This window comes from Pinus tabuliformis, chromosome J (assembly GCF_031772625.1).
Source record: "Pinus tabuliformis cultivar Carrire ecotype Pingquan chromosome J, CPIR1, whole genome shotgun sequence".
Taxonomy (NCBI): domain Eukaryota; kingdom Viridiplantae; phylum Streptophyta; class Pinopsida; order Pinales; family Pinaceae; genus Pinus; species Pinus tabuliformis.
The window spans coordinates 138,370,933-138,382,162 of record NC_142295.1 but is presented as its reverse complement, the minus strand read 5'-3'; the positions used below and the strand labels follow the sequence as shown (position 1 = coordinate 138,382,162).

General features: G+C 33.7%; 1 protein-coding gene and 1 long non-coding RNA gene across 2 annotated transcripts; both read right to left on the bottom strand.

Moving 5' to 3' along the window:
• Window positions 1-738: 738 nt before the first annotated feature.
• Window positions 739-2,067, bottom strand: LOC149226014 (uncharacterized). Its single transcript, XR_016246996.1, has 3 exons — window positions 1,887-2,067; window positions 1,383-1,673; window positions 739-914 (listed from the first exon to the last, which is right to left on the bottom strand). It is a non-coding gene; the product is annotated as an uncharacterized LOC149226014 (long non-coding RNA).
• Window positions 2,068-3,869: 1,802 nt separating this feature from the next.
• LOC149226013 (uncharacterized) lies at window positions 3,870-5,518 on the bottom strand. Its single transcript, XM_089380078.1, has 4 exons — window positions 5,114-5,518; window positions 4,749-5,039; window positions 4,124-4,297; window positions 3,870-3,947 (listed from the first exon to the last, which is right to left on the bottom strand). Exons 1-4 carry the CDS (start codon window positions 5,174-5,176, stop codon window positions 3,870-3,872), a joined length of 606 nt encoding a protein of 201 aa, XP_089236204.1. The 5' UTR covers window positions 5,177-5,518.
• Window positions 5,519-11,230: the final 5,712 nt, after the last annotated feature.

Below are 11,230 nucleotides of genomic sequence, written 5' to 3'. Positions count from 1 at the left end.
AAGGTTTACACTATATAAAAAACAATAGGTTGTTAAAATAAAGTTAGCTTGAATATTTGTTAATTATCAATGTAACTGTGAAAAAAGAAAAATTAAGAGTACAATCATGTTCACGGACCTGAATTAAGTTTTTCAAAATAACTTTGATATTACGAGAAAATAAATATATTTTGACCTAAATTATTCTCAAAATAACTTTTATATTACCAGAGAATCACTATAAAATGTATATATATAAACCCAAGTCTATGCTAACCGTTAGTTATTCATTACATAAGCAAAAAAGAGCCCAAGGTTGCCAAAGATTATATGTTCATTGGAGATGTGAAAGAGCTTTCAGCTGCTTCATATCTTCTAACCTTTTGGAACCTTGATACTTGACCTTCTAGATTAAAATATGAGTTAATAACTAATTTTTTCTATCAGTTCAGAAAATAGCAAAGGCAATTGTTCTGACCTGTAGATAGTTGCTTGACCACCTGTGAAATCAGAAGTAGCCTGCCATATTGTGTGCTTCCTTGGCAGGGGATTGGACTCCTTGAAGAACATAGGAGACCTAGATAACTGGACAATATAACAAATGGAAAATCTTAATTTTTAGTGTTACAACTTACAACTGAATTCATGGGAGGCTTGGATAACTAGACAATATGACAAACAGAAAAACACTTTACTTTGAAATAATTATCTTAATTTTTGGTGTTCCCACCTACAATTGAATCAACGTTCTTGTTCCACACCTCAATAATCAATGTAGCAGGCTTATTTTCAGGGCATGTTGCCTTCAGACCAGTAATATCTCACCATTGTACTTCTATCTTGCTCTTAAGTCCACTTTCCAACACCTCCCAGAGAAGCTTCCGCTTAGCAAAGTAACATTTTACTACCAAGTCACCTTCATATCTCGAAACACACTGTCAAAACGAAAACAAAAAACCTTTTTGAATGAATGATAAGTGACCAGAAAAAACTAATAATGGCATCCATAGAAGTTAGATGTTGTTACAGGGCCTTGATATAACATAGATCAGTCATAAACCCAAATCCATTAAGGATCAAGAGATTTGCTGCTTAAAATATTTTAGCTCCCTTTAACATGGATCTATTCTAATTTTTTTTTTATAGATTTCATGTTAGGTGATCCTAACAGAAAGAAGTTTTCTATACATTTCATGTTAGGATCACCAAACAGAAAGAAGTGTTAGGATGCGAAGTGTTAGGATGTCTTCTGGGATTCTACCAGACAACTATATTCCACATAATACCATCAGCAAAACCATGAATTCTTATAAACATGAAATTCATAAAAACTATTTAGAACTAGTCAAGTTTACTGAAAACACCCTAACATTTCACAGCTCTTAAAAGTATACAACATTTACCTTCCAGGAGCCAATTCTTAGAATTGAGGCCGAGAAGTTAGTTGCCTTCTTTTTATGAAGAAAATTGGCGTGAACCACTGCACACCTCCGGTTTTCTATTTCCCCTGCTTACCCTGCTTCCTGGATGGATCTCACTGTATGCACAAATCCCAAATTTTCCTGGTTTTTCAGACATGATAAGCTCAGCTGAGCAAGATCTAGCAAGGAAGGGCTCTTTCTCAGCTTCAACCCAAGCGAGTTATTCCCATTCATTGCACTGAATGAATTATCAATCGATACAGCACTTGCCTCCTGAGAAAATGCAATGGGTATTAACTAAAACTCCATAAATGGAATAAATTCTTAGCCAAGTACTAGAAATCTACATGGACCATAAACTTGGCACGCTTGGAGCTCGGAATTTCATGTTCCTCATAAAACTTCTCCATGCGAGCAAATGATCAAATATATTTACAACCTGCAATTTTTGCAATTTGCAATTTGTTGCTTCTGGAAACTTCTCACCCCAATTCTTGCGCGGACTAGGATCAGTCTTGGAATATGCTGAGAATCGAACCCTGGCCAATTGTGGTAGAGGACCAGATCCCAACAGGAATGTTTCTGTAATGCGACAAGCAAGGCTGGTTTCTTCTGTGACCTGGTCAATATTGAATAGATGTCTGTGAATAAACAATAAATTCTTACAGCAGCAGGAGGCTTGTCACGCTATATAACTCTTTGAACCTTTGTTGCCATATCTTGCTATTGTATTGTATTTGTATGTTTTGATTTAATATATATATATATATATATATATATATATATATATATATATATTTCAAGCTTGATGAGTTTAACAGACTCCAATGAGAGTTACATTATTGGGGATTTATGTGATATTTATAAAATTCTTTGAGCAGTTGGAGGAGCTATGAAGTTAAGAAATAAAATGTGAATTTACGTGGAAGGGAATGCGCATTTCGTTCTTTCCCAAAATTATGCAGGGTTACAAATGCACTTTATATTGCCATTGTTATTATTCAGGGTACAAATGCACTTTACATTGCCATTGTTATTGTTCAATGATTAATTATTTTTTCAAAAACTATTCGAGTTAAAATTTACCAGATGGATTGCTAGATGCAATTTAGGGTAGTTCGCATGTGGTATGATTTAGAATTGTCCTTTCACAAACATTAAATCTGCAGTAGAGTATTTACTTAGTTGTAGTGCAGGACAAAAGTATTAAGACAATTGACGTGCTAATGACTCGTTTTAATCCACACTTTTGAGTTTCCAGACGCCCTACTACTCGAGAGAGATATAGGTAGAAAAATAAATTCAGCCCTCGAGAATGCAATAAATATTAAAAGAAATAATTCATGCACTTTGAATAGATAAGAAGATAATTGGATGTCATTTTTTACTGTTTTATTTTGTCAAAGTATTAGTCCCGCAGTTGTATTTTTAAATCTGACATTATTTCGGGAATTTTTTTTCTCCCTGTGGGTTGCAACGCAAGATTTAGGTGCTCTGGTGAATGAAATGCGCCTTTCATTCTCAATGCAATTTACAGTGCCAATTTTAACGCTCGTTATGTTGTAAGTGATTAATTCATTTAAATTTTACTTAAATTTTTTAAGGTTCATTATGTTGTAAGTGATTAGTTCTTTTATAAACATTAGATCTTCTCCAGAGTATTTATTTAAGAGTAGTGTAATATAAATTAACATGTCTTTGTTTTTAAATTTTATTTTTATGCAAGGTTAAATTTTGATATTTTCAATTTGAAAAAAAATCTTAATGAAGTTGTTTATAAGATTGATATATATTTATTAGTTTATATTTGTTAATGTATTAATGTTAATTACAATTTAATTAAAATTATGAAATTGTAATTTTTAATGTTTAAAATATATATTTCAATTATATAAATAAATTCAATATTTAAAAAAAATTCAACTTTTAAATTTTACAAATTACAACATTAGAATTTAAAATTTAAAACAAAAACCAATAAAGGTTTACACTATATAGAAAACAATAGGTTGTTAAAATAAAGTTAGCTTGAATATTTGTTAATTATCAATGTAACTGGGAAAAAACAAAATATTAAGAGTACAATCATGTTCACGGACCTGAATTAAAATTTTCAAATAACTTTGATATTACGAGAAAATAAATATATTTTGACCTAAATTATTCTCAAAATAACTTTTATATTACCAGAGAATCAATATAAAATGTATATATATATAAACCCAAGTCTATGCTAACCGTTTGTTGTTCATTACAGAAGCAAAAAAGAGCCCAAGGTTGCCAAAGATTATATGTTCATTGGAGATGTGAAAGAGCTTTCAACTGCTTCATATCTTCTAACCTTTCGGAACCTTGATACTTGACCTTCTAGATTAAAATATGAGTTAATAACTAATTTTTTCTGTCAGTTTAGAAAATAGCAAAGGCAATTGTTCTGACCTGTAGATAGTTGCTTGACCGCCTGTGAAATCAGAAGTAGCCTGCCATATCGTGTGCTTCCTTGTGCAGGGGATTGGACTCCTTGAAGAACACAGGAGACCTAGATAACTGGACAATATAACAAATGGAAAATCTTAAATTTTAGTGTTCCAACTTACAACTGAATCCACAGGAGGCCTGGATAACTAGACAATATGACAAACAAAAAAACACTTTACTTTGAAATAATTATCTTAATTTTTAGTGTTCCCACCTACAATTGAATCAACGTTCTTGTTCCATACCTCAATAATCAATGTAGCAGGCTTATTTTCAAGGCATGTTGCCTTCATACCAGTAATATCTGACCACTGTACTTCTATCTTGCTCTTCAGTCCACTTTCCAACACCTCCCAGAGAAGCTTCCGCTTAGAAAAGTAACATTTTACTACCAAGTCACCTTCATATCTCGAAACACACTGTCAAAACGAAAACAAAAAACCTTTTTGAATGAATGATAAGTGACCAGAAAAAACTAATAATGGCATCCATAGAAGTTAGATGTTGTTACAGGGCCTTGATATAACATAGATCAGTCATAAACCCAAATCCATTAAGGATCAAAAGATTGCTGCTTAAAATATTTTAGCTCCCTTTAACATGGATCTATTCTAATTTTTTTTTATAGATTTCATGTTAGGTGATCCTAACAGAAAGAAGTTTTCTATACATTTCATGTTAGGATCGCTAAACAGAAAGAAGTGTTAGGATGTCTTCTGGGATTCTACCAGACAACTATATTCCACATAATACCATCAGCAAAACCATGAATTCTTGTAAACATGAAATTCATAAAAACTATTTAGAACTGGTCAAGTTTATTGAAAACACCCTAACATTTAACAGCTCTTAATAGTATACAACATTTACCTTCCACGAGCCAATTGTTAGAATTGAGGCAGAGAAGTTAGTTGCCTTCTTTTTATGAAGAAAATTGGCGTGAACCATTGCACACCTCCGGTTTTCTATTTCCCCTGCTTCCCCTGCTTCCTGGATGGATCTCACTGTATGCACATATCCCAAATTTTCCTGGTTTTTCAGACATGATAAGCTCAGCTGAGCAAGATCTAGCAAGGAAGGGCACTTTCTCAGCTTCAACCCAAGCAGGCTATTCCCATTCGTTGCACTGAATGACTTATCAATCGATACAACACTTGCCTCCTGAGAAAATGAAATGGGTATTAACTAAAGCTCCATAAATGCAATAAATTCTTAGCCAAGTACTAGAAATCTACCTGGACCATAAACTTGGCACGCCTGGAGCTCGGGATTTCATGTTCCTCATAAAACTTCTCCATGCGAGCAAATGATCAAATATATTTACAACCTGCAATTTTTGCAATTTGCAATTTGTTGCTTCTGGAAACTTCTGACCCCAATTCTTGCGCGGACTAGAACCAGTCTTGGAATATGTTGAGAATCGAACCCTGGCCAATTGTGGTAGAGGACCAGATCCCAACAGGAATGTTTTTGTAATGCGATAAGCAAGGCTGGTTTTTTCTGCGACCTGGTCAATATTGAATAGATGTCTGTGAATAAACAATAAATTCTTATAGCAGCAGGAGGCTTGTCGCGCTATATAACTCTTTGAACCTTTGTTGCCATATCTTGCATTTCAGGGCTGCTTTACGATTCATTGAACCATGTCCTTTCGTCTTTCCGTCAAGTTGCGTAAATCAAGGAGGCGAGATGATGCATTGAACCACTTAGTTCGGTCTCTCCTTCAGTGGCGCGAATCAAAGAAGCAGTTACAAGCGGTGATCAGTCTCTCCTTCAGCGGCGAGTGGTGAGATCTATGGCCTAAAACCTTTCTATCGTCTAACCAGCAATCGAATGGTGCGAAACCGTCCAGAGTGGCAGCTGGGAAAGTCTTTCTCACAGGGAAATTCCTTGCGGCGTAAAAACGCCTTACGGCGTAATTAACATACAAAAATAACATTATTGTTAAAGCAAAATCATTAAAGTTAGAGATATAAGTCAGAAGTACTTTCTCTATGCCACCATCGCCCCGAGCGTCTAATTCACATTTGGAAGCCCATTTCCATAATAGTAAACGCAAACCACTGCAATCGTTCCATATGTAGCAAAAGAAATCCACCACTTCTTCACAAAAGATGCCAAAAACCACTGTGAAATGCTCCCTTATATCTCGAGGCATCCGGGCAATCAGTTTTCAGGATAAATAGTTAATTGATGAAAAACATTACTCAATACTGGAGGCTGCAAATGGCAATACCTACACAAATAAATAGTAGTGGGATGGTGTCCTCTAAAATCACAGTGGAATCAAGAAGTTTGTTATTGTTTATTATTTTTGAATTTCATTTTGGCAATATTTACGCAAATAGATACTTGTAATAGATAGTAGTGAGATGGTGTAATATAAAATCACAGTGGAATTAAGAAGTTATTTATTTCCTAATTTCATTTTTAGTTTTCAAAGGCCTAAAAAACTGACGAAATAAGAAAGTGAAGAATGTGCGGGTTGTTGATTTGTAATAATATGCAAATTTTGAAAGGAGTAACTAACTTTATTGGATTTTACATATTTTTGAAATATGTGTATATTGATTATGAAAGATTTTAGATAAATAATTTTTTTTAATTAGAAATTTATATTAGCTTTAAGTAAGAAATTTTTTTTTAAGAAAAGTGGAAGTGTAGTTTTTAATTCAAAATAAATTCAAAAAAAATAAGTAAAAGGTATTTTTCTTAAAAAAATAAGAGTTTTTAAGGTGTATAGTGACGAATTAATTTTTTTATTTAAATTTTTATAATATCGTATTGAATTCAATTTTGAATTTGAATTAAAATTTGGTAACTATGTTAAAAAATACTAGAAAAACAATGTCTTATGTTTCATAATTGTTGGGAGTATTTCCACTTATAATAGTGTTGACAATATTCGTCTAATTGTCCTTGCCATTTATTGGTCTTCATGCTGAGAAAAACATAAGAGATGTGAGCACAAGATTTGAATCCCACACCATTTATTGGTCTTCATGCTGAGAAAGACATAAGAGATGTGAGCACAAGATTTGAATCCCACACTTTGGTTTTTCAGATAAATTTTTTTTTAACTAAAAGTTAATTTATTTTTCTTTTTCTTCATCAATAACTTCTATTTTCATTTTACAACTCAAAAATATTAAATCCGTATTTGTTGTGGTGATTATATGTCAATTATAAAAAAAATATTTTGAAGTCTAATTATCAACAAAGGTCAACCAATTGATTTATCTCCAATCGTCAAATCTTTTGATCGCTGTCAAATTGACATAAGAATATTGGTATAGATTGTAGATCTTTAGATTTTGATAGATAAAAATACCAAAGTAAAGTGAAACACCTAATCCGTTGAAAAAAAAGAAAGCGAAACAATTAACTTCACTTCCATTCATCCAATTTTATAATATAATAAAAATTACAATTGAATTAATTTCTAACTATTATTTTCACATTGATGAGTAACAAGTTATTCAAGATGGTGTTTGACTTTTTATGAAAGAATTTACTATAACCATCTAGTTATCTTCACCATTTTCTTGTCCTTATGCCATAAGAAAAACATGACAAGTAAGAAGCATGAGCTTGATGTTTCATCACTAAATATTAGAATCAAAGACATTTATTTATTTCAATGATGATTCATTCACTGTCACGTTTGTCGTATAGATAGTAATAAGATTTGGAAAGCTATTAGATTAAAAATTGTATGGATAAATACAAAGGACTGTCTATAGGAGTGGGGAAAATAATAATCATGTGAAATACATGGAGGATGAAATATAATCAGAACTTGACTTTCTATATATCTTCTAAAAAATGTAATAGGAAGTTAAATTTAAGAGGAAATTTACACTAACATAAGAATAATGAAAATCTTTGGAGGGAAAAGGTACATAAGTGGGGAGTTCATTTTATTTGGGTTTTTTAAAATGACATGATATATTTTGAAAAGGAAAAATATAGCACTTTCTAACTAGGTATTCATAAGTGTTCCTTTGGGAAAATATATGTGTCTATTGTGGATAGTGTGTGTATTTTTTTCTATTTTCTATTTCTCTCAATTAATTAAGTAGAAAATCAACTAACTAAAGAATCTAGAATCTAAAGAAAAATTAACAGTAAGCATTTAGTTATTTTTCATATTTGTTGTGACAAATTATAACCACCCTATCCCACATTTACCTTCTTTTACAAAGTCTACAAATAAACATGTGTTAAGAGCTACTATGATGTGGCTCAACATCCAAGTTCTAATTATGGAAGTAGGGTCTACTAACCAAAACTTACTGAAACCACTTAGGGACATCAAATGACCTAGGTGTGAGATGAAAACCCCTAGTGCTTAGACCTTGAGCTGCAACTTATTTTTAGCTGAGCTCACAGCTCAGCCGCACATATAATTCATTGTGAATGGGGCTAGGAAGCTCCATTCAAACTCACTAGCCTCCCTCCGTGCAATTGTAGATAAAATTTCCTAGTTCCATGCCTATGGCTTTGAAATCAGTGCCACTTTACCAGGGATAGCCTATAGGACACTACCAAAAACATCCCAAAACTTTCCAGAACTAAGTCTAAGGTAATGACAAGTCTATATGACAAGTACTAAGGCTAAATATTGCTCAAAAAATTCCAAACACATGAGAACATTTCATTGAACACATAGTAAATATGATAATCTATAGGTCATGAATGCATATTTGTTCAATGTCTTCTTAAATTCATTAGAGAATCATCAAGGAGGCTCAATGCCCTTATCAAATCATGAATCAAGATATGTAACAAGACCACATCATTTAACCATGCTTATAACTAGCATATAGGCAGAATAAATCCATATCAAATCAGTCTGACAATCAACAACATAACCATTACATGTGCTCATTGATCACAATATGAAAATAACTCATATTAACATATGAAAATGCCAACCGAGTCCGGGATTTCCATGTACCACTTGACCATAGATTTGGTTGAAGCAAATATCTCTTTCAGCCAATCACCCTCATTCCATATTCCAAGACTGAGTGTGGGATCATATGGGTGAAATCAACATAGAACCAATGAGGGATTCCAAAGGCCAAACGAACTCAACCCTCAACCACAGTGATTTCACCTAACGAGTATAGAAATCACTAACACCAAACAATCTTGGATGCCTCCAACTTTCTTCACCATAACTAGAGGAATTTTCATGTCTCCACCCATATGTCAAGAGTTCCATGGGAAATCCCATCTCCACCCTTGACCCTTGGGAATTTTCGAAGACCTACGATAATTTATAGATCACATTCAATATTGCCCATGCAAAGGCTCAATCACAAAGGTTGAGTTCTTAACTTTATGGACCTTTCTTCATTTTGCAAGCAAGTGGGGAGTATCCAAATTATAGGTCATGGATATATCTAAATTGGTGATAGAATGGACACGTAAAAATGTTGTGTTGGATAATGTAGGTATTTCCACCCTTCTTTAGGAAATGAAAAATATTATTCTCTCATTTTCAATGGTACTTTTTCAAGAATAACTACAAAGGTTGAATCAAAAGGTAGATGAATTATTAGAGGAAGATTTGGAATTATAGCCTAGCCTTTTTGGTTTCTATGAGTACTAGGATAGCTAGGAGATGGAAATCATTGAGTTCCATTTCTAATTATGATTATTTGCAACTCATCATTTTCAGTATCTCTTTGATGTGGAAAGGTTTCTAATAGGTTTCTTGAAACAAGTTGTTAAGCATAAAATTTTGTTATCATTGTGGAATTTTTTTGTTTTGTTAAGAAAAATTCTCAATATAATGTCATAATTATAATGGTTATTTGGAATTTTAGGGAAGTGGCTCTTTAGATGTTGAATTTTGATGAGTCCTTCTCATAGTAACATGTATATTATCCATATTTATATAAATTTGAATTTTTTATTTGGAATATATGTGTGTATTCTTTATTTATATTTAGCATTCATGATAAGAAAAATTAATTTCTACATTATCATATCCCCAAATTAAAACTTTCCATCACTCTAAATCTCCAATATTAAATACTCTATTTTGGTATATGGAATTCTCATATATAATGGAAATATAAAATAATAAAATATGTTATTATTAATATTTAAAAAATTAAATATAAAAATTCCCTGATCAGTGTGCGAGTCGGCCCTAGCAGGCTTGTCTGGGCCCAGAGATTAATGTGGCTCATTAAGAGTGTCATGGCCACTCTCTGCATGAGGGTGGCAGAATATTAAGCATAGTTGGAGAGGGAAATACTTTGTTTGGATTGTTGAGGAGAGTATTGTGGGTGCTCACACTCTTGTGGAACTAGTGTGCAAGGGGAATTTGGGGTAGACAGAGACAATCAACGTCCTCAGACACTACTGGCAATTCTTGGTATGTTATTGGCCTTAATCCTACAATTTTAGATAAAATGGAGGAGCATATTCATCCTCAGGTAGGGGAATTGAATGTGTCTAGGCCATGGGGTGATGGGTTCTGGAAGGGCCATAGGCATGGCCTCATTGGGTTCTAGGTCGGGTCTGAGTCCATTGTTCTGCTTGTCCCAGTGTCAATAGAGTTTGGGATATGTCTGACTATCATCGATGTATGCAAGGTCGGGACGGTAGAGAGTAGGGTATGTTGAAATTCCTCTCCCAAGGCTCTTGAAGAGCTGATAGGGGGTTGGCTCTATGGAGAATTGGGGAGGGGGTAACAAATTTCCTCAACATAGAGAGAGCAAGGGGTTCAATTAACTTCACATACACCCTCCGTTGGTAGAGAGGTGAAGGTGGAGAAACCATGTTTGTCAATTTATGGGTCAGTCTCGTCCCGTGGAATTGAACAACTAGGGTCAGGAACCTCTGTTTGGAAGGAATTCAACTCGGGTATCAATGGTTGGTATAGATGGATGCCAAGAAATATAAGTTGGTTATGGAAAATGGGGTTTTGATTCCCATAGCATGAGCACTCTTTATGGGGTCATTTCACAAGGGGTTTGATTGGCTGTGGGCTCAGTCCTACGACTGGCTTAAATCCCCTTTCAATTCTTGTTACTATGTTTGGTTGATGAATTCAATCATTGTTGGAAATTGCTGCTATAATATTTAAGGCCTGGTAATAATTGACATGGCTAGTTCATTCAAGCTCTACACTGAGCAAAGGAAGGATTATAAAAATGGTGGTACTATAATCCTATGTTGGCATACAATTACTCACATTCAGTGGAGTGGGTTCCTTACTCGGCTATTATTGTTTGAATTTGAAGCAAGTTTGCAGTGTGGGAAGAACCCCGGGAAGCGTCGAGCACCCAAACTGCAACCCTGAGCTCGTGGAAATATGAGTATGGGGGGAA